The sequence below is a fragment of the Periplaneta americana genome, chromosome 5 (genome assembly GCF_040183065.1).
Source record: "Periplaneta americana isolate PAMFEO1 chromosome 5, P.americana_PAMFEO1_priV1, whole genome shotgun sequence".
NCBI classification, from domain to species: Eukaryota; Metazoa; Arthropoda; class Insecta; order Blattodea; family Blattidae; genus Periplaneta; species Periplaneta americana.
In genome coordinates, this window is record NC_091121.1 from 55,492,567 (window position 1) to 55,517,845 (window position 25,279).

Consider the following 25,279-nt stretch of genomic DNA (forward strand, 5'->3'; position numbering starts at 1 on the left):
GAAGCAGTAATTAGGAGAGGGAGAGACCGATTTATTAGCGAAGTGATATCTCCATATTTTTATTACATGTATTCGCGGGGATGTTCTGGCGACTTCGTTAGAATTAGCTTCCCCACACAGGTGTTTCGTCACTTGTCAGCATCGGACAGATTTAGGGCCACCTTGAGCGGGGTTTCGTATAGAGACTCGATGAAGCATAAAATCCTAAAGTCGGACTGGACCCGTGGGAAAGATACTGCCAAGCTTGGGTTTTCCAAAGAACGGGTATTCTTGTGAGATATACAAACTAATTTGATGTTATGGGAAATCCAAAGTTTAAATTTAGAGATGACATATTTCGCGCCCAATAAGGAGAGATCTTGGTTTAGCTTATGAGGTCACTTTGGACCAATAGAGAATAGATTTTAGACCGGTTAAGTGACGTAGTTTTTAACCAATAGGATAGTTAGTTTTAGCGTAGGATAGGTTTTTATAAATAAGGGTGACGGGGAGCGGAGACAATTTTACATCGTGTCGGCGGCCCTACATTCAGGGCACAACCACAACATCACATCGTGTCGGCGGCCCTACATTCAGGGCACAACCACAACATCTCATCGTGTCGGCGGCCCTACATACAGGGCACAATCACTACTCCTTTTCGTGTCGACGGCCCTACATACAGGGCAGAATAACTACTTCGTTTCGTGTCGACAGGATAACTACTTTTCTTCGTGTAGACGGCGCGACATCTTTTTTTTTTCGTGTTGGCGGCCCAACTTAATAGTCTTTCTTCCGGCGAAGACTCGATATTGAATTTGTAGTATCGGATAGAGCTTATCCAGAGCTGCCATAGAGTCGATACAGTGCGACCGACGATTGAATTATAAGTCAGCCGGAAATACATACTCTAGGGTTTACCAAGTGAATACGACAATAAACTTATAGTTTTGGAGTTTACACTGCCTTTTATATAAGTAGCCGGCTTGGTATTATTCCCGACATCATCCTATACCACAACAGTACCTCGGCTACCCTGAGTGAATCTCACGCAACACCGAGACGCACCCACCCTCAAATGGCGCCCAACGTGTGGTCACAATAACCACTCACCCTCAAATGGCGTCCAACGTGGGACCTCAATAACGACACCCACCCACAAATGGCGCCCAACGTGGGGCCTCAATAACGACATCCACCCTCAAATGGCGCTTTTCAACGTGGGGCTCGAAGGAAGACAGCTGTTCCAGTGACCGGCCCCGGGTGCGAACACAGCACCAAACAACGCGGAGGACCGGACGGAGCAGTTCAGCCCTGCATAGCCGAGGAACGACGCTGGAAGGCGGGAATAGAACACGGCAACCCCAGAGAAGGCAACACGGAGACCACCAGAGAAGGCAACTCGGAGAGGCGGTGGCAAGTATGAATGGAGGATGTGTAAATGTGTGTATATATGTACAGTATATGATATTTTGGGGGAATAATTATAAAGTGTATATGTTTCAATTTCTGGTGTGATATTTTTGGGTATATATATGTATTTTTTTGTGTGTGTGATATTTTGGGTGAAAGAGTGAAACAAGTGTATTGCGTAACTTGTTGGAAGTGAGCAGAGTGCAAATACAGGCCTAGTTAGACTATTATTGGGAAAGCTCACGTCGGATAGATGACACAATAGCATATAGATGATACTACGTAGCCATAGGAGTAAGGTAGTTAGGGAAATACGAGAAAGACGAGGAAATAGAAACAAGGGAACCATGGAGCAAAGGAAGGACGAGGAAATTATGGAAATTAGGGAGGAGATCGAGAATAACGCAGCACAGGAAATAGAGGGAGAGCGATCGGTGGAAAAGCAACAGAGTAGGGACAGTGGCAAAGGGGAAATGACGCTAGAACAGTTATGGGAGCAGATGAGACAATTCATGGAAAATAAATTAGACAATAATTCAAGGGAAAGTAGAGAACAAATAAAACAAATGGAAACTAAATTAAAGAATAACTCAAGGGAAGGTAGAGAGCAGATTCTGAGGGAAAGTAGAGAACAAATAAAATAAATGGAAACTAAATTAGACAACAACTCAAGAGAAAGTAGAGAACAAATAAAACAAATGGAAACTAAATTAGAGAATAACTCAAGGGAAAGTAGAGAGCAGATTCTGAGGGAAAGTAGAGAACAAATAAAACAAATGGAAAATAGATTGGGGGAAAGTTCGAGAGAGATTAGAGATCATATTGCAAAATTAGCGGAAAGAGGAAACAAGATGGAGGACAAAATAGAGAAGCTAGAGGGGAAATTAACCGAGAATGGGATCGGAATGGAGAACCAATTGAAGATAGCTATGGATAGGATGTCAGAAAGTATGAAGGATTTAGAAGTAAGGGTTAGAGATAGCGCTACGAGAGAGAATAGCGATCTAAAATCAGCTGTTGAGGAAGCGATAGTGGAGAAGGTTCGAGAAATTCAGAATTCGGTAGAAGAGAAAATAGGTGAGATGGATCAGGAAGTGGACGGTCTCAAGCGAGCCATAAAGAATAAAGAAAGGTCGGATAACTAAAAGTTTGGAAGAATTAAGGAGTAAACTAAACTCAATAAATGACGTACTAAATGGGGGTAGTCCCGCAAATTTAAGCGGACATAGCAGCTCGGACCGTGCAGTTTCTAGACAAGAGGGCACAAGTGAGAGCCCGGCATCAGGTAGCAACATAAATGTAAGACATGTTAACAATAGTGTTGGTGAGAAATGTCAGACCTCACGGGATGATGTGCGTAGTGAGTTAATAAATGTAAACGACAAGGCATATTTAGGCCGTCCCCAGTACCCCACTCACATTTTGAATGAGATTGGTTACCCTATTTTTGATGAGGTTGAATTTTCAAACCCACATAACTACATAAGTGAGCTGGAAACGTACTTTAGAGTAAGAGGGGTGCCGGATGACTTAAAAATGACTGTCGTACGAAAGAGCCTAAAGAGCCGACCACTCAACTGGGCGCTAGTGGCCCTAGGGGATAATGTCACATATGAGGAATTCAGAGAAAAATTTTCGGAGAGATACTGGGGACAAAGACAACAACAAAGAATTAGGAAGGAAATTAATCAGAGCAGGTTTGACGCGGGAAGAGGCGTCTCTATGATAGATTATTTTCTTGAACTTGTTAAGAAAGGGAAAAGCCTCAATCCGCCAATACCGGATTCAGAGCTGATCCAAACTGTGATTTCGCAGTATCCCGAGAACATCAGATATAATCTGATTGTAGCAGGGCCCCGAGACTTCGGGGAAACAATAGATCTATTGACTGCGCTGGACGGTTCGGACGCCACGCACTATGAATGTAGTGGACAGGCAGATTATGAACATGGTAAAGGAAAGGGTTCAAGCCCCACCGACCAGAAAGCGGGGAAGGGGGCAAGTACAGCCTTTTCATCCCCAAGGACAGGAGCCCAAAATCAGAGTAGCTGGGGTTGTGATAGGAGCCCCAACAATGCATATAGTCGATACCATAATGGTCAGAACGGAGGGAATAGTCCCAACAGGGAGAGAAAGATTGACCCGCCCTTTGGGGGCCCTTACAATAATATTAGGAACAACCAGAGCAGTCACAACAGGATGAGAAACGATAGAGGAGGTGTTGGTCCCGTGCGTAGGGTTAACCACATACGATGGCACACGGGAAGACAAGAGAATGGAAATAGTAGGCTTAGAACCCAACCACATTGGCTTAGAAACAGAAATTACAGACTGGGATTCTGGCAGCCTAATTTTAACAGGGGACCGCAAAATCGAGGTGATTGGAGGAGACAAGAGCAAGAGAGAGGCAGACGAGACGTCCTACAAGAAATGGCCTCACAAGGGTGCAATAGGCCCCCTACACCGTGTAACGTGGGGCAAAGTAGGAATAGAGATATGAACGGACGTCAGCAAAGTCCGGTCAGGACGAATATGGGCCGGGAGCCTACAAATAGTAGAAATAGAGACGAGATAGCAGTGGAACCGAATGCATCATACTCGGGAAACTGCTAGACAGAAGTCTCAAGGGTTCGGAGATTTCTGTAGCTAAGTGCAGTAAGCCACTGTCAAAAGAATCCACCAACGCGGTAAGCGTGAAGAGACAGAGCGAGATTACTAACCCAGAGTTAGAAAATAATGGGACTTATGTATTGCCTTATATAGATGCTAAAATATTTGGGATAAAGTGTTGTGTGTTGTTGGACTCGGGCTCCACAAATAACGTATGCAGCTTGGAATTTTTTCAAAAGGTTAGGAATTCAGGAATAAAACTGCAAACGTTACCCATATGTTCACTGTACTGTGCGGGCGCCCTAAGCAAGAAGAAGGAAAAGGTAAAATATCAAGTATGGTTCGAGTTAGAGTGCGGAGACGTGAAATTAAATGCTATTTTTCTTGTGATACAAAGGTTGACTACCGACATCATTATTGGAGTAGAAAGCTTCTATGAATGGCACGCGCTATTAGATTTCAGGCAAAACAGACTAGGGGTTACGGCAGGTAACGGCAGTGTAGGCCATGTCCTATTCAGTAGGGATAGCTCTAGACCAGAGACAGACGAAAGGACCGCGGAAGAGATAGGATTACAGGAAGAGTTATTTTTCGTAGAGCATCTCAAAATTTGTAAGAATGTAATTATAGAGGTTAATCCGTGGGAAGGTAACGAGGTAACTAGGGGAGTGTGTCAAGTAGACTGCGGAGAGTGCGAGTTGTGTATCGGCGAATTAGTCCAGGCGAGACAAATAGGACGTAATCCCATTAGCGGTAGGGCCCGCTATTGCAATGAGATTTCGCTTGGCGATCTTAGGCAGGTAGTCGCGTCTAACAATAGGAGGACAGATACTTTTGAAATAGTGAGAGATAAAGTTAACCAGGCACACGGCCTGAGTGAGAGTGAAAGAAAACGCTTAATGGATGTTGTAGGTAGCCATTTAAATGTCTTTTCAGACGCGCCGGGTCTGTGTAGAGTGTATACACACAAAATTAAGGTGGTAGGAATGGAGGAATTTCGGCATAAATGTAGACCCATCCCCCTATCTTTAAGGGATCAGGCAGACGAAGTCATAAATGATATGTTAAGAGATGGCGTTATAGAAGTATCAGACTCGCCTTACGTAAATGCATTGTGCTGGGTTAGGAAGCCCAATGGAAGCTTAAGAGTAACGATCGATGCCCGACACGTTAACTCGTTTTCAGTTAAAGATAATTTCAGGACGGAGTCAGTGGACACTTTGTTAGGCCGTATCAGTAACTGTTCTATATTCACTAGTTTGGACCTGACCAGTTCGTATTGGCAGATTCCGCTGGACGAGGACTCGAGAAAATTCACAGCGTTCCTACATAACGGGAAAGTTTATCAGTATACCCGATGCCCATTCGGCATCTTGAGTTCTGGATCTGCGCTACTAAGGGCACTTGACATAATTTTTGGTGATTCGACGAAAGGTTTTCTGGCACAGTACATTGACGATTTTCTTATATATGGCAATAATGTTGATAGGCATATTAGGGATATTGATTTTGTACTTACTAAATTGAGAGAGGCTGGTATGACAGTCAAGCTGGGGAAAACAGCATTTTTTAAAGTTGAGACAGTTTTCCTGGGTTACGTAATTTCGTCTGACGGAATTAGACCGGACAAAGAGAGAATTCAGAGCATTGCGAGGATCCCGCCGCCGCGGAACCGGAAACAGGTTCGTAGATATCTAGGTATCCTACAATACCAGAATCGGTTTCTCGTCAATTATGCTAAGCATGTAGCCCCACTCAGAGCATTATTGAAGAAGGATACACCCTTCAGGTGGGGGTCGGCAGAGCAGGAAGCATTCGATCGAACGAAACTGCTTTTCGCCGACTCAATTCTGTTGGAAAGGCCTAACGACAGCCTACCTTTTCAGATTTATACGGATGCGTCTTCATATGGATATGGAGCAATTCTATGTCAGACAGATGAAGATAACAAGCGACATGTGATTGCCACAGCTTCTAGGGGACTGTCGCGTACCGAAAGCAACGCATCAATCACGGAACTAGAGATTTCTGCTGTGTACTTCGCACTACAGAAGTTCCGTCAGTATATCTTTAATAGGCAGATCATCATATTTACTGACCATGTAAGCCTAGCGTTTCTGAGTAGATGCAAATTGACGAACTCTAGAATATCTAGATATGTGCACGAGATTTTGGCTCATGATGTGACGATTAGACATATTCCGGGGGCAGACAATATCTTTGGTGATTGTCTCTCTCGTTTGAATTCCAAATCGGGGCTACCGGAAAACTATCACCGCCCCCGCGTACGAAATTGCCGTGATGAAAATTGATTCCACGAGGAATGGAGCTCTGACGGGAAAATTTCGGAGAATTGCAGATTTGCAGCAGGAGGATTCCACGATAAGGGCCTTAATGGACAAAGCTAGAGAAATCTCACAGGTGAAAGATGAAGTGCATGGATTGCGCTCTGGTATCTTGTATAAATTGCATGGTAGGGATATCCAGAAGTGGAAGATATACATACCTGCGAGTATGGAGAATGAACTTATAATTAACTTTCACCTATCTATGTGTCACTCTGGGAGTGATAGGATCATTTTAACTATGTCAGAATCATTTTATATTAAGCAACTGTCAAAGAAGGTTAGAAGGGTAATATCTCGTTGCGAGGTCTGCCAGAGGGCGAAACCTCTAAATGTAAGGTATGACAATGTACCACAGGTCGTTATTAGGGGTAAAAAGAATGAACTTATAGCAGTGGACGAACACGGTCCAATGCCCACATCGTCCTTCGGACACAGGTACATATTTGTTACGTACGATGTCTTCACAAAATTTGTAAAGATTTACCCTTTAAGAAAGATCTCTAGTAAGTTGTGTGCTGACAAGCTGGTTAGAGATTACATACCGACTTACGGTCCGGTAACAGCGGTGCTCAGTGACAATGTGTCGGTACATAAATCGAAAGTGTTTTGCAAAAGGCTGGAAGATGCGGGCGTGAAGCTGTACAATTGCTCCGCATACTTTCCCAGCGGTAATCCCTGCGAAAGAGCGCTTAGGGATATATCATTGTACCTCCGTATTCTGTGTCACCGAAACCATAAGGACTGGTTTAGGCAATGTGAGGTGATTGAGAGAGTCATGAACCACTCTATCAATCCGACGACCGGAATAGCTCCGATCAAACTTATGTTAGGGATCGATCCCGATCCTATGATAAAGTGTTTGCCGCAGGCAATACAGGAGGGTGAGCCTCCTAGTGCGGAACTACTGTGTAAACTAGCTTTCGACCGAATCAGGAAAAAGGCTGAGTATAGACTCGGTAAAGTTAAAAGATATCGCCACAAATGGGAGCCCACACCCGGCGATTTGGTATTGCTAAGGGACGTGAAGTTATCTTCCGCCCTTAGAGGACGTTACTCATGCATGGAGCTACTGTACAAAGGGCCCTACGAAATTAAAAGTAAATATGGAGACCATACTTTCGAATTGGTAGAAAGGGGGAAAAAGTAAACCTGTTGGAAGGTACCACAAGCAACTCTTGAGGCCTTTCAAACAGGAGAGGCAAGGAGGCAGGAATGAGAAAGAGTAGGGATAGTTAGTCTCACGCGTACAGCTAGGTGAACATGTACAGGGCGGCTGGTACAACCAAGCACGCAGAGTGTGTAACTGATCAATGAATAAACAATTGTAAATATGTGAATGAATGGGATTGTACATATGTAAATGTGAATATAAACTGTACATTGTTGTGCTTATTGCGTGAAAGTTGTGTACATAGAAAGGCTTGTGAAGATATATGTATTATTTATTGTAATTGTTTGTAGTGACATTGTAATCTCATTGTATTGTAAATAATGTATTACCGGCTGATAGCGTAGGGGAACTATGAGGCTAGTTATAGGCAGAAAAGCGGGGACATCTCATAACATTGGAAACTCTTTCGGGATTTCCAATGGTTACGTAGATAGGCTAATATACACTTTTCTTCGTCACTTTAATGTCTGATAGTAAATTTTATCTTGTTATTATATTTTTCTCTGAATTATTTTGAATTGAAAACAAAAATATACCGAACATAATAAATGTAATCATAATGACAAAGCGACTTCGTTCTTTGCCAAAATCCCATTCTCTTTTCAGCATATAACTTTGCACTTTTCAAAATTTTTGTAATAGTGAAACAGAAGTAATAATATATTTCAAACATTTCCTCTACTTTTCCTTTTCACCAATTTTGAAAAGTGATATTGGAACAGAAATTGCAATGAAAAGTGGAAAATGCAAAGTGAGTAGTTGATAAGTTCATTGGTGGAATAGGTCCTAGGTTGCATAATTCTTACATGGCTATACCATTTCCTCTGGTAGTTCCTAGTTTCCTTAATCATAGTTGTCTTAACATTTAATTCCTCTCCAATCCTCTAATGTTGTAACTGCCAAAATCGCTAAGTTTTGATAAAATAAAAGAATGAAATGTATTACTTGTAGGAAGCTTGTTTTACAGTCTAATAATAGCATAATATTCGATCAGGTTAAAAAACAATTCCTTTATATAGAAGCTATTTGTGGATTGAGTTACCGATTGATGTAATTTTGCCGAAATTACTTTTATGGACAGGCTATCTTCGTCATACCTGTTTCAATTCTGTACACATGTGTTGCGTGTTATATACGCGTCTCCAGGCAACGGTTCAACTTCAAATTAATATCGTTTTTCAAGACTCTAGAAAGTGTAAGCTTATTAATGTTGGCATTGCACGTACGTCTCCTGCCTTTTGTTTCCAACTTTCCAGTTGTTTTCAAAGAGTTTCTGTGAGTTGCAGTCTTGATTAAAATGATAAATGGACCCTTGACTTTCATAAAGTGCTTGAATGAGGTCATCGTACCCTTGGAGTTTATTGTTAAGGTCACGTCACAGTACTGGAATTAAATTTAATCACGAAAGAATACCGTGACATATTTTCACATTCATGAACTCTTTGTTCCAAACTTTCTTGTTGTCTAAACCTATAATTGAGAATTCTAATTAACAGTACAACCATTTTTGGAGTTCATCCATTTACTGAGAAAGAATAATAAATATTAAATTAGTTATGTACACGAAAGACCCTCTTTAAGCGTTGTAAACAGAGAAAAAATGGCCGCTTCTCTTCAGCTGTTCGTATCGGTTGTCATTTTATGATGACGATTGCCTTGTAACCACAGAACAACAAATCAGAAAGCACAGAATACTTATAATAATATTGAAAAAAAAATTTAAGGCCCAGTTTCACCAACATATGTTAAATATTTAACATGTCGTTAAGGCAATTTAACAGTAAGCTTAACGGGAGAGATGTTTCATCAACTGTTGTTATTACTAACATCATGCTAAACTCACTGTTAAATTAACATAACATATTCCCGCAGTTAAATCCCTAACGTCCTCTTACAGCGTCAATTATGGCTGTCAGAAAACATAATATTATGTTACAAGCTGCATTATTATTTCAAGATATATTTGCAATGAAAACATTTAGTTGCAATCACTACTTCAGCACTTTAAATTAATTAGAGATATGTTCATAAACGATTGAGGTTAATATTAGCACACTATCCGCTGTAAAGTTAAGATGTGTGCTTATTAATGTAAGCATGTATATGATTACTAGCTGTACGCGTGCGCTTCGATGCACTTGTTAGAAATAAATATAAAGTAATTACATAATTAAAATAGGACATCTGTTCCAGGGAACATTCGTGTTTGATAGAAGGATAAATCGTTTAATATGTCACTTAATTTAAACTGTATTTAAATATTTAAAATGAGATCATTTTGGTCCAGAGATCACTCATTTAGTGCAATGATAATTCCTTTAACATGTTTCTTAATTGTTATTACATGCAAATAATTAAAATATGATCATTTGATTCAGAGAACATCCGTTTTTGGTGCATGGATAATTCGTTTAACATTTTTCTAAATTAGTCTTGAATGCATCTTACCTGTCCTCGATTCACTCAGAAGTTACTGTAATAACATTATAGAATTATGTCCATCTAGAGAAACTACACTTTCCAATGGTGAAATAATAATTAATTATACAAATCGGTTAATTTAGCTTCCGATATTACTTCATACAAACACAGAAACATTCTCTGTAGGCTGTGTTTAATAGCTTTCGATTGTTGTTGTCCAAAGCCCCTTGTAGACGAAGTCGTTTGTTTTTATTTAATTGCAGCGCCTTAGATGGCGTTATTTTAATATTAAAACGCATTTATCTCATTAAATATCAGTCCTATCAAAATTTTGCATAGGATAAAACTTATCGGAAATCATTTTTAAAAAATCTTTTGTTACGTAACATTTTTCACAAAAATGAATAATAAGGGAGATATTTCGATTTATTTAATTCAGGCGCCCTTATAACCCCCTTTTAAATAAAGTATTTTGAATGTCATATAGCCTAAAATCTAAGTTACAACGAACTTAATTTACATTCCAATTTTCATATAAATCGGTTCAGCCATTATCGCGTGAAAAGGTAACAAACATCCAGACAGACAGATAGACAGACAGACAGACAGACAGACATACAAATAAAAATTTCAAAAAAGCGATTTTCGGTTTCAGGATGGTTAATTATACATGTTAACACCAATTATTTTTGAAAAATCGAAAATTACCAGAAAAATTTTGGCTACAGATATATTATGAGTATAGATTATTCCGTATTAATACTCATATATAATTGCAGATTTTCAAAACGATATTCCTTTACTTCACTGATTTAACAGTTTACATGTATTTTTTGACTAATGTCGTGTGAAAATATGTTAGGTGTCTAAGATATGAAAAAAATGTTATCATTCTATTCAGCATCACAATAATCTTCATTTTCTAATGGTTCTACTTGATCCTGAATAATTGAAAGCATTTTCGCACCCATACCAACTTCGAGAGTTTTCAGACGTTCCACTGTATTTTGTGTATGATCCTTGTTTGAATTATGCTTAATACTTTCATAAAATTAACTTATTTTATAGTTCGCATATTCACATGTAAATGGCGATTAAAATCTTTGATTAAAGGAACCCATGCTTGCTTCTTTTCCCTTATGGAAGTTCCATCAAACTACATTTGTATCCAATTACACTTGTATAGCCCCTAATTAGTTGCTAGATCTACTAAAATAATTATATTTCTCATATAAGGTGAAATTACTACTCCTTGCACGTTTCTTTTTCTCGATTTCCATTATACTCGTAATATTAGTTTATAGTACTTCCATAATGTAAAAATACAACTTTCTGCTAAAGCAAATGATTACACCATAACTATAGGAACATTCAGTAAACTTTTATACAATCAATGCTTCTTTGATTCCTCTTAAGCTATGGTTCCGCTACGACGATCATCGCTGAGCGAACAACGCCGCTCGATTAGCTCTACGTGTACATATACGGAGCTGGTTTCTTTACGACGTTCATCGCTGGCTGCAGCGATGTGCGTCAGCGTTCATCGCTCTGGATTGATTTGACTTCAAATTGAGAGCGATGATCGTCGTACATTCAGAAAACAAAAGAATGACGGTAAAGCAATATGGCTTCAAAACGTGTATAACTTCTCAAAAATAAATGACGATATTTTAATTAATTTTGTTTCCAGTCATCCTGTCTGTATGATATGGGTTCGAAAACATATAGAGATGCCCATAAAAATAAATGTTGTGGAAGGAAGTTGGTGAAATTATAGGGACGGGTGGTAAAGTAACTTGTTTTTGAGATAGGATAATAAACAATATTACAAATAAACTTTTTAATGACAGTGGTTACAAAAATGCCGAATTGAGTGTTTTTAAGCAGGGATGTATAAACAGATTGTCAAGAGAATCTCTTCCATGAAATTTCAACCTTTAATAACGACGATCACAGTAATGTAGGTCTAATTAATTAGCCTACTCGAGACTATTTTTAAATTCAAATGAAGTGTCCTATCATTAGATTTCAGTTGAATAGCTTGGCCATAGCTTGAATATTGAAACCACTACAATTTATAACGAACAATGTAATTTATTTTGTTAACATGATTTGCTCGCTCGGAAAATACAAGTATTTTTCCAGAAAAGCTAAAACAAAGAGGGCACAATATTCTTTCCCTTCACTGACTTCTGCTAGCTTTAGCTACATACTGTATATTGATAAACACAGACCTAGTATTAGTCTGCAGCCACATATATTTTCAATACGGAATAAAAATCGTTTAATGCCTACCTATATATTCTAATGCACTGTTGTAGCCCCACTCCACTTGTTAATTTACCAACATAAGATGCGAGAGATCCAGGATGAATTACTGTAGCCTACCTATGTGGCCAGTTTCCTTAGTATTGCTCCTGCACCTGTCGAGTATTAGGTTTGTAACAAGCAGACGGAAGAAAGCTACATATTTCTGAAAATTATAGAATTTAATAAACATGAATAATATTGTTTTAACATAATTGCAATATCATTTTACGGTACCGGTAGGCCTATCTTAAAGTAATAGACAATTTCTCGCTGGATGGCTTTTCAACAAATGAAGTACGATTTCTCTTCACATCACTTTCAATTAAAGACAAAATAAAATTTAACTGCTCTATGGTAAGTATAAAATAGTCTCTGAATTTAATTTGATCAGTAGGCCTAAGTATATTATGTCTACAAATTAGCGCATTGAAACATCCTTCTGTAACTTACGTCTGGTTTTAAACATATCATTGGTTTGGAGTCTTCTGTCTATTGGTGTACATTATATTTAATTCGATCATATTCTTCTTCCTCAAGAAGTAATAGTCATTATTTTTTCCCTATTTAAAGCCATTTTAACAACTTGTAAATTCTCAACTCAAGTTCATTGTTAAACAGCTGGAGACAATCGATATTAATCTACTATGTCCTCGATCGACTGATTGTCGATTCTTAGAAATCGATTATTCTCTACAGCAAAGACGGCGATGTTCGCTGCAAAAGGAAACCGCATAGCCGACGTTGAGCGCTGAGCGATCATCGTCAGCGATGTTCGCTCGGCGATGATCGCCGTAGCGGAACCATAGCTTTACATTGCTCTTAACATCATGTTATCTAACCGAGTACTTCAAATGGTTGGTGAAACACTATTATATTAACAGAATGTTTAACTTTTAACAATAAGTTACTTAACATGCTGTTAGCGGTATTTTATCGAAGCTAGGTGAAACTGGGCCTAAGAAACATTATGAAACGATTTGTCATGCTATAATATTTAATACATCATTGTTGTCATAGCAACCTCTTTTTTCATAGACCATGATATCAAACTACCGATCATTACAGATCTGATGTTATTTCTTTATTAATTTGCTTTATAATGCTTTCGTACAAAAAAATAACGTATGAAACACGTTTATAATGTTAAACAATTATTTCAGTCGTCTAAATTACGAAACTCGCTTCACTCGTTCACTAAAAATTGACTCGTGCTATAACATGTAACATTATGAACTTGTTTCATAATATACTATTTTGTAATTAAGAAAATATATATCCAAACTGACACGAATGTTGCAGTACCGGAATATTAGATTTTGCTTTAGTTAACTCTCACGTAACAGGGGTTTATGACAAGGGACGCTAATCCTATTATTGTGAGGCGCTCTTCAATCAGGATGGTAACTATATCCGGCTGGGAATAGACTTAACGTAGGCTACTTCCAATGAAAATCAGAAATAATAAGTCCATATAATAATTAATTCCTATTACACGTAAACGTCTGGGGACATAATGCGCTTCACATTTTCGTTTATATCGTCCACTAAAGCAAGAAAAAAAACGCTAAATAATATTATTTCAATCTACTTAGAGTCCGCCGTCATTTTGTGTTTCTGACAACAAATAAAATCTAATAATTTTCTATTGACTATTACACATTTACTACGTCATACTACTTTTGACCAATAAAACGGTACAAAAGATCGTCTTTCAACCAATCATGGTTGCTTATCGCACAGTCTTATTACTTCCCTAATATTTTTTTCATTTTTATCACTTCCCTAGAATTTGTTTGTTTTTATCACTTCCCTAACATTTGTTTCTTCGTTTGCCAACATTTCAAACTGCAAATTCTTTACGGTACTATAAAACATGCTTTGCGATCGTCATTTGTTTCCTGCACAGATAGTCGACTGAAAATGGCGGCTCCGTTCAGACGTTTCGGTGAAGGGAACATTAGTGAAATAGAATTTTAGTAAGTCAATTAATATCTATTTTATTGTATTAGAATTATTTATTTCTTCTAATCTTTATATACTTTCTTCTATTTTTATCACCTACCTATCATTTGTTTCTTTGTTTGTCAACATTTCAAACTGCAAATTCTTTACGATACTATAAAACATGCTTTGCGATCGTCATTTACCTCACATAGACAGTCAACTGAAAATGGCGGCTCCGTTCAAACATTTTGGCGAAGCTAACATTAGTGAAATCGAATTTTAGTAAGTCAATTAATATTTTAATGTATTAGAGTACTTTATTTCTTCTAATCTTTTTATACTTTCTTCTAATCGTGTAATAGTCAATTAAATCACACTCGAGTGTTGATTTTCTCTAGATAAATCAAAACCTCTAGTGAGATTACTGTTGATAATTGTAATTCACGAATATAATTTCCGAATAAATTGATTCGTAGATATTGAATATGAACAAATTTCGTCCCATGAATTATGAAATACCGCTATATGCAGACACAGATGGGTAGTCTATATGACCAAGCCTCTTCTTCAGAATCATGGAAGCTGTGAATGTTTATTTCTGTGAAAATCTCTTAATAATACTAGCAGCATCACAATAATTTATTAGTCACCTCATAGTCAATTGGCTGTTCTCCCAAATTGGGGAAACTCATATTGCTTATTGTTTTCTGTTAAGGGATAAGCCTTAAAAAAGATGGGCCACGCATCTACATACATCACCGATCTGAGCTTTGGGTATTTCAGTGGGAACTCAATCGATTGTAACTTACCCCGTGTAAGGTCTCGGATGCTTTGTTTAGCGAGGATAGCGGGGAAATGTAAACTCGTCCGAAAGAAATCGGCAATTTAAATCTAACAAGTAAACTTTTCTGCTTTCCAAAATAATATCCTAATACGTGACGTAAACTCGTCCGGTTAAAAGAGCGAACATTTCCTTCCCATTTTATCCAGACTTAGAACTGGCAGTTTATGTATGAAAACTTGCTTGTTTATGACTTTGTGTTAATCTTACAAGCAAACATTCTCATGGGAGCAGATAAAAAAGTTATTTTTTTTTCCTTCCACCATGTTATTATGTCAATACAAAGGCTTACACAAATTTTGATCACTCGAGCGCAATTACGATGGTCGTCCAGAAAGTAAGTTCTTCTGTGGCCGTTTACAGAAAGGAAACAAAATATATGGAAATATTTATTGGAACAGATGTAGCAAAGTTTTAGCTATTTTTCATCATATTGCCCATCGGAAATGTAACTGTTAAATTGTAAAATTTTGACTTGTTCCACATCTTAAAGTTTCATTGCTCATTGCTCATGTAATATCTATGGGGGGGGGGAAAAAAAGAAAAAAAAAAAGAAATTCCTAGGGATCAACTTTTGTATCCCTGTGTCTTAGAAGTCTGCCGCTTGGGATCGGAACCAGTGTGTGACAGCCGTCTGCATTCAATGTTGATCCCACGGTATGACAAATGTCTTAATTCCCGTGGGGAATGTGTTGTAAAAAAGTTCAACAAAGTTGCTATGTCTGTTCCAATAAATCGTTCCATGAAATTTTGCTTCATTTCTGTAAACGGCCCCAGGGAAACTTACTTTCTATACGGCCCTCGTAATTACGCTCGAGCGGCCAAAATTTGTTGTTACATTATTAACATGAAAAAATAGCTTTTTTATCTGCTCCCATGAGAATGTTTGCTTAGTAGAAAAAAATGTCAGTTCCTGTTCATCACACTTATGTTGGATGGTTTGGAAAGTCTTTTTGTAAATATTCATAGTTTTGTAACTTCATAGATTCTTCCTTATAGACCCAAAGTCCCTTGCAAAGACGCGCGATAGTGTACTTTTAATTGTTTCTCTTCCCATTTTCCTCTTACTTCATTGCCATCGTCATTGTCAATAATTTGTCTAACTAGGAAGTAGAAATTTCATTAATGTTTGCACAGTTTTTGTATTTTGTAAATAAATTTATAATGAACTTATTTATTTATAAAACATGTAGGAACTTTTAAATAAGAATATGGATTAAGACTCTATATAGCAGCATATATTTTCAATTTTTATTCGTTCTGTAGCCGTGTGCGTTTGTAACTTGTCCGAAAGATGTCTTCACTGGCCTACCATGCATGATATGACTGTCTTGCACTGTGTTCCCTCTACAGCTAATTACTATACCATGTTGGTTTCTGTTTAACTATTAAATTTTTATTTTCCCAGATTCGCCTGTAGTGACGCTGGAGCTCGGAAGTAACCTGAACGGTAGTTCGATCCGGGAGGGCGTGGACGTATACTTCGAATGCAACATCCAAGCCAACCCGTGGGTCTACAAAGTCATCTGGCGGCATAATGTAAGTTTTGCGAGATTGTCTGGAACAAAAGTCAATGTATGTATTTTTGAAATCCCTGGAACTTTGAATAATAATAATAATATCGCAATTTCATTAAAATGGCGTTTAGTAAATAAAATTTGTATTATATAAGAATATAAATTAAATGTACAGTAGTTCCCATCCAAAAAAGTGGCCGGTTGGAATTTTCTCTTAAAAAAGCGGACTTGCACATGTGCGGAAAGGCTAGACAAATGGACCATATTCATAGACATTCTTAGCACGGACTTCCGGTGGATGATCAGCGAACTAACGTTTTTCGTATTCATAAACCAGTGTTAGCGATATGATATAATATGAATCCTGTTGAAGTAATCAGTCGATAGCCGGGGCTAGTTTAGCACGCTCGTAGCGCGGGCTAGCGAAATGTCTATGCATACATAGCACCCTATGTTTTGAAGAGTTATGTATTTTTCATTTCATTTATTATAACCTATTCCATAGATCTTATATTAGCATTAAAGCTTTAAGATGTGGAAAATGTTAAGAACTAAACGATTTCTTTGTGAGATGAGGTGAGGCTAAGGATTCGCTATAGATTACTTGACATTTGCCTTACTGCTGCTAAAAACGTTGGAAAACCCCCACTAGGTAATCAACTCAATCCCAAGTCCTGTTTTGGATCAACAGGTAAGCGAGTCTGAAAACTGATTTAAGCTGATGGTTCTACAAAAATATTATTATAATGCATAACAAGTAGTTGAACTATACAAAAGAAAATGTAACACTTAGGAAACGGTTGAACTATACAAAAATATACAATACACAGCAAACAGGTTAATTCAATTTTAGAAGTCCAAATAATAAATTCATCAGTTGAGCTATACAAAATTATACAATACATAGCAAGCAGTTTAGTTCAATTTACAAGGATATACAATTCATTAGTTGAGTTACAGAAAAATAGAGAATAAAATATCAAACAGATTAATTCAATTTACAAGTATTGCATTTCATTAGTTGAGCTATACAAAAATAGACAGTAGATATCAACCAAATTAATTCAATTAATAATTGAGGAGAAAAATTCGCTCCGGCGCCGGGGATCGAACCCGGGTCCTTGGTTCTACGTATCAAGCGCTCTGACCACCGAGCTACGCCGAATTCAATCCACAACACCGAATCGAATTCTCGTTCTTCAATGTTTCACTTTATGGCCTGACTCCATCCCGGCCAAACAAGTCACTCAGTTGAATGCACTCCTAGTATAATGGCAGTTGACATTGGACATATACGTCAACATATATGCCTAACATGGAGTTAGGCCATAAATGGAAACATTAAAGGAGGAGAATTCGATCCGGTGTTGTGGATTGAATTCGGCGTAGCTCGGTGGTCAGAGCGCTTGATACGTAGAACCAAGGATCCGGGTTCGATCCCCGACGCCGGAGCGAATTTTTTTCCTCAATTATTAATTGTCAATATTACAGATATTATTCTGTATGACAAAGTAATAAATTTATACTATTCTCAAATTAATTCAATTTATAAGTATAAATAATTTATCAGTTGAGCTACACAGAAATATACAATATGTGTATATGCAAGCAGATTAATTCAATTTACATCATAAATAATTCATCAGTTGAATTATACAAAATTTTGCAATATATTGCCAGTAGTTTCAATATATATTACACATTAATAAAGGGGAAATAATTTTTTCCTGAAGTCTGTATTGTAGCAAGGAAGAATAGTGGCTTAAAATCAATAAAGTACACATTATAGTAAATTCAAAATAATCTCCCCGGTAGTATATTTATTTAGGCTTAGGCGGATATCCCAAAGATGACTGAGTAACTCAGAGCTATATCTTTGGTTCTCTAACCTACTTTCCGTCACGAGTTCCAATTCTCATTGTGACAGAATACTTAATTCTATGTTTTTTAGCTTATCTATGTAATATAATCGTATTAATTTAGTGATAATGTTTATCTTACCTATACCTAAGAACCCTTTAAATATCCCATTAGTGTTTATTTCATTTTAAGGCACAAATTAATGTTGGTTCTCAGAACAAAGTTCAGTCAAATTCATATAAAAGAGATGTATGTCTTGTATTGAATTTATTTCTAATTTATGCATGTTTAGATTTACGGAAATAGCCATTAGAAATTGAGATGAATGTTAAAATTAGGATATTCAAAATTTATGAAAGGTTTCAAAGGTCTCTGACTTTGTTAAGAAATAAGTTTTTGGAATAATAATTGTATTAAATTTTTTTCGTTTGAAATACATCAAACAATTATCCCTTGCAATTAATTACATTACTTATGGTTCACCCTGTAAACAGATTTGTCCGCTAATTATCTGTTTATGATGTAGGCATACATGTCCTCTTCTTTCAAGTACTAGAGTCGACGGCAATTCGGAAGGCGGTAGTCTGCTAGCGTTTGCGTCGAGAGAGACAGATAGAGAGGATAAGGCAGCGTACAACATTGCCACATCGTATTTCACGCGCACGTGCGATGCAAATAGCGCAGGAGAGAATTTAAATGATCAAAAGACGATAATGACTTTAGCCGTTGATTACTATAACCATGACACCAAATAAACCTTCTTTCCTTCACTAACAATATTCTTTGCACGGTTCTCAACCCCACACCACATGTTTCTGCAGTCGTTTCTTGCACATTGGCAACGTTGCAGCCAGCATCAAGATGGCCACAGCGTTGTGCTCATCAATGTTTTTAAAATAATTATACACCTTAAACATTATTTTCCGCACCTGCCTGTGCAATACTTGTTTTTTTTACAGTCTCTCCTTCCATTTATTTATCTTACACACACAGTAAATGATAATTTTACTCATTCAATGTATTGAAACACTCACACGTGAACAAACGAACTTACTTGTTACAGACTGATTCCGATTGGTTCTTCTGTAAAAGTTTGTGACGTCATATGCCCGAAATGCTACGGCGCATATAGCAGCTGACCGCCTTCCGAACTGCCGTCTAGTTCTAAGTTATTAAAATCTACCACAGTTCTGTAACTAAATGATTTTTCTTTATATTTTTAATTTCCCCATAAAAAGAGTTCAGGATAACGATCAATCCTGAAAAATGTACAGTAAGTCAACATTCCTTCTTCTCTTCTGTAAACTCTTCAATTATAATTTTTTACGCCTACTCCAAAAATAAAAAATAAAAAGCTACAAAAATAAGTTTGTCTTTTTGAAACACACAGTAACAAGATTGAAAACTGAGACTTGTTCGTATAGGATCGTTGGTGTATCATAGTTTATCTAGTGTGTTGTAACGGGATGGCACCCAGCCAGGGACAGCCTATTCCTTTCTGACCCCATCAAAATAATCTCACTTCCTTTATTGTGCTTGTGCCAGCCCTAAATTAAACCAGCACTTCCTTTCTTTCTTTGCTTTCTTTACCGTTCGCCCATCTTCCATTTCCTGTTATGTCTGCGTAACGCCTTCCTTTATATTCAATTATGAACTGCGAGAGATAATGCACGTCCACATGCAAACTAGATGTAAGATAATTCCTGCCGACACTAATTTCTTAAAACGAGGAATTATATTCTGCAAAGTAGAGCCCCAGTTCCGAATACAGCAACTCAGGTGCTTTATACTACTTTATACGAACACCGGCACGTTCAATAGTCTCTCGATAATCTTCAGAATTTGTTTGTGTAAATCTGGACTTAAGATGTGACGAAAGAGATAGAGTATTGTAATTAGCCAGAATAGTTCCATCCTTCTATCATGGTTTACATAGGCGTTTGATATCTATTCTTTCATTTAAGAGAGTTATTGCTGGAGGCCCTCAGCTCTTTAGGCTGTCCGTATGTAGAGTAGTGGCAAAAAAAAACCGGACCGACCCTTGTAGCTGATTTCAGAGCCTTGTTCACTCCAGAGCACAATATACTGGTAACTAAGACTTTCGTGGTTCGAATCCTGCCTGGGAAGGAAACTTTTTTTTTTCCTTATTCAAATTTATTCCCAATACTTTTCGATTGCTGGTAAAATTCATGTTCTGGGAATAATAAGTTAATTAGGTTGTAAAATATCGCTCCAATCGAAAAGTATTGGAACTAAATTTGAATAAGGAACAAAAAAAGTTTCCTTCCCAGGCAGGATTCAAACAACGAAAATCTTAGTTACCAGTCTATCGTCCTCTGGAGTGAACAGGGCTCTGAAATCAGCTACAAGGGTCGGTCCGGTTTTTTTTGCTACTACTGTACAGTTCCAGGAAAAAATGGTCCTCCTGAATTTTGAAAGTTCAGATTCAACGTAATGCTCATGCTCAGTGTTCCAGAGCAGTGATACACGCGAGATAGTTTTGCCAGTTAATGAAATTCATTTTACGTCGATTGTTGTAATCCGAAAGACATTTGAAAAGAAGCAGTGAATATTGTTGTATTTTTAATGATAGATGAATATTTATTAACCATGCAGTAAAACAATGATGGTAAACGAAATTAATCTCCATAACTATTTTTTTTTTATTCTTTCACCAATTCTGAACTTTGTAGTCTGCGAGCAAGCACACTAGCACAGAACTATCGGAATACTTGTGATGAATTGTCATAATAGGGGTTGTAGTATATCGTGCTTGTTTAATGACTCTTAGGCATTAATTTGATCTTATTTTCAAATTTATTTCAGATTTTTTGCATTAGTTGTAAAATACCTTCCTGTAATACTGTTCAAATAATACTCGGTTGAAAACCGTTGTTAAATCATGCTATGTGAAATTATGTTTTTTATGGAGCTTGAAGAGTCAGGCCAATTTTTTTGTTTCTGGGACTGTACTTATGTACAGTTGTGGCAAAAAAAACCGGACCGACCCTTGTAGCTGATTTCAGAGCCTTGTTCACTCCATAGCACGATAGACTGGTAACTAAGACTTTCGTGTTTCGAATCCTGTCTGGCAAGGAAACTTTTTTTTTGTTCCTTATTCAAATTTATTCCCAATACTTTTCGATTGCAGCGATATTTTACTACCTAATTAACTTATTATTCCCAGAACATGAATGTTACCAGCAATCGAAAAGTATTGGGAATAAATTTGAATAAGGAACAAAAAAAAAAGTTTCCTTCCCAGGCAGGATTCGAACCACGAAAGTCTTAGTTACCAGTCTATCGTGCTCTGGAGTGAACAAGGCTCTGTAATCAGCTACAAGAGTCGGTCCGGTCTTTTTGCCACTACTGTACAGTATTTTAGAAGCCGTACACTTGTAAAACAACAAGAATCCACTGTTATTGACATTACTCTTCTCGCAGATAGTAAATAACAAATATTTTAAAATTCCTCTAATATTGACAAAAAATTATTTGTGTTTCAGTCCCATAGTTCCACGCTTTCTTGTCATTTTGCAAATAAAAACGTTATGCAATTCAAACTACACACAAACTGGCGATTCCACAACATCCAATAACGAATGTTTCGACTACCTAATTTCTGAGAATATGGGAACATACAGCAGTCGTGCCAAAACTTACGGATGCGGTAGGAGGGACCACGCCGGTCTGGAGGGTAAAACAGTTTATTTTGAATACAATAGTAGTTTTCAATATCAACATTATCATAGTCATCACCGTCGGAGCTTATCCAACTAAGGCGTTCCGTTCCTCGTAAGACCCTCTCTCCAACGTTGTCTTGGTTTTCCTTAATAATTTTCTTCGACCGGAAGGTCTGGAATTAAGCATCTTTTTCTAAATGCGAATCTCTGTCATCCTTTATATATGTTTAAACCAGTTACTCTATCCGATTCTATCTTTCCTTTTTAGATATAGCTAGCCTATATTTCTAATTAATTATGCATCTTGATTACAAATCTTTTAACATTATATCACTTGGAAATATAAAATAAATATATATTTTCACGGAAATTAACTAGTCAACAAGATAATCTAGTTAATTAACAAATTAACATGTGTATATATATATATATATATATATATATATATATATATATATATATATACACACACACAATTCCTGATGTAATTTTCTTTGGTTTCGGAAAGTAACTCCAACTACCGCCCTTAAAAAGCGCATTTCGGATTTTTCAATTTTCCTCTTGTCAGATTTTGTTAAAGCCCAGGTCTCTGATTCATATGCGAGTATTGGGACTGCTACCGTTTTATTACATTTTAATTGGATTTCCTTAGTGGTTTTATTTCTTAAACTTCTTATTGTACCACATATTTCTTGATATGTTTTAACTTCTTTTCCATATCCATATTTTGCCAGTATTATGTCGTACATCCCAGTAAATTAAGAGAATTCACTTGTTCAACTATATTATATCCTACTACTATTTTTGTTCTTTTGTGTTGGATTCCGATAAATGCCATAGATTGTTTTTTTTTTAATTTATATGTTCAAATTTCAGTTACTAGATAATTTCCGTAATTCATAAGTTACTTTTTGTTGTTGCTTCTCTGAAGAAGCTACTGTAACTTCGCCATCTGTAAATAAGGGATAAGTAATTCATTCTCATTTCATTTAGCATGAATTTTTTTTAATATTTCTCCCTTTATCCATGGCATCGCCTAATGGCGAGATTAGAGAGCCTTGTCGGACTCCATTGTTCGCATTTGTTGATAATTCACTAGTACCATTTATTTTCTAGTTTTCTAGTTTATAGTTCGTTAATTATCATCATTATGATCATCATCTTGACTACGAATCTGGTACTCAAAAAGGCAACTTATGAGAAGTGGAAAGCTGAAAATTATCTTCAAAAACTTAGACTAAAAATTATGCAAAATTAATATATGGGAATTAGATCTTCAAAACATAGTTAAGAAGACTGTACATTAGAAGCAGGAAACCTTGCGGAAAGTATTTACCCTAATTATTCAAATGTTTAAAGTGAGACAAGTGCAAGAAAAATTTCACTACAGAAGCAAATGTAGAAATAAGCATATTGCTGCGAATATTAGAAATATCTGTTTCTCTAGACACTGCAAAATATTCTACTCCAAACAAAAAAGAGTACTGTTGAAAACATAAAATTAACAGTATTCTGCGAAATCAATTAACTTAGCTGTACTATCGAATTTGACAAATATCACGACAACCATCGTGTTACCTGTTGATTGACGATATATCATACCACTCAATCCCTGAATAAAGGTACGTTATAATAAATGATGCGTCATTTTAAGTTCAAAATGTCTTTCTGGCACTTTCTTTTACACAAGGTTGTTACATTTGTATTTTAATACAATTCATTCAAAATTCTCTTTTTTTCCAATTATTCACATACATTTTTAGTGTAACCTGACGCAATCGTTTATGTGTGTTGTAAATTTGAGGAAATAATATAAATGTGAGGTAAATGTTTACTAATTTCATATTGCAACGTTGTTTTTTTCAACATCAACCAGTTTTAAATGGGAAGAGTACGCTCAAGAGTGAGTGGCGATATCTCCTTCACTAGGGTCATCTCTCCCAATTTCACCAATCTGGCACAAGTTTGACTGAATTAACTCCATAAATTGAGTTCAAAGTTTTCCACTTTTGTTAATACTGTTGCGGTTAGCCCGCTAATTTGTTCTGTTAGTTCAATTACGTATTCTGTGGATCAGTTTGAACCCAGTGTATAAATGGACAATGGAATAAACGTGGAAACACTCAGTGATACATTCCAGGAATACAACAAGAACAAATGAATACAACTGCTCTAATAAAGTTCTATTATATATCAAAGCAGACCTTGTTGCAAGAATAGGCGAAGAAATAGAGCAACTAATTTCAAATAACTAACTGTGTTTTTGTCAGGATAGTTTTACAATATAGCCTATTCTGTGATATCGGATTTGTTTTATTTATAGTAATCTCACTATAGGTTTTGATTTATCTAGAGAAAAACAAAACTCGAGTGAGATTTAATTGACTATTACACGACTAGAAAAAAATATATGAAGATTAAAAGAAATAAAATACTCTAATACAATAAACTATTAATTGACTTACTAAAATACTAAACTGTATTGAAAAAGTATTATTGTACCATTTCACCATTACAAATATTCCGCTAGATGGCAGTAGTGTGTTATGATCGAATCTACGACTAATAGTCCCTGAAAAATCGTACCGCGACAATTCGTCCCAAACTATTTGTCACAACACGTTTTGGTACCGCTACAGGATTTGTACCGTAAAAAATCGTTAAAAAGTATTTGTCACAACATGTTTTAGTCTCATGTTTGTGCCAAGTAAGTCATAAATATTGCCAGTTTACTGTCGGCATTGAAAGAGAGAAGCCACCGTCCGCCGTCCTTATCAATTTGAAAACGGTCTGGTATGGCTTCCAAATCATCCAGGGATTTAAGATCGGGAGGTAAATTTCCTTTACGAACCCTTTGCACCAAACGATTTATGATTGATTTTTTTGGAAGTTTTAAGTACGTCTCACTTGACACCGCACTGACATGACAATTCAGTATTGAAGTTGTTGCTTCGTTGAATGACAGCGTTGACTCTTTGATCTCTGGTAAACTTCGATTGCTCTGCACTTGTCCCAGACAGGAGCATGCGTATGATCACTCTTAGAACTTGATGTGATTCTACTTCTAAATGAACTCAGCAGAACATTCTCCTCTTCTTTCACACCTCCATCCCATTTTCTCCCTTCCTTCCCTATGCTTGGCGTACAAATATTAACCAAATTAATTTGGCTATGTCTTTCTG

The 25,279-nt window shown here is 36.9% G+C and overlaps 1 protein-coding gene across 1 annotated transcript in view; it reads left to right on the forward strand.

Annotated features, from left to right (window-relative positions):
• LOC138700413 (neural cell adhesion molecule 2-like) overlaps positions 1–25,279 on the forward strand; it is a 300,957-nt gene that overhangs the window by 172,604 nt on the left and 103,074 nt on the right. The window contains exon 4 of the mRNA XM_069827031.1: positions 16,446–16,576. Within this exon, the coding sequence (XP_069683132.1) occupies positions 16,446–16,576 (131 nt within the window). The remainder of the gene's footprint in view (positions 1–16,445; positions 16,577–25,279) is intronic.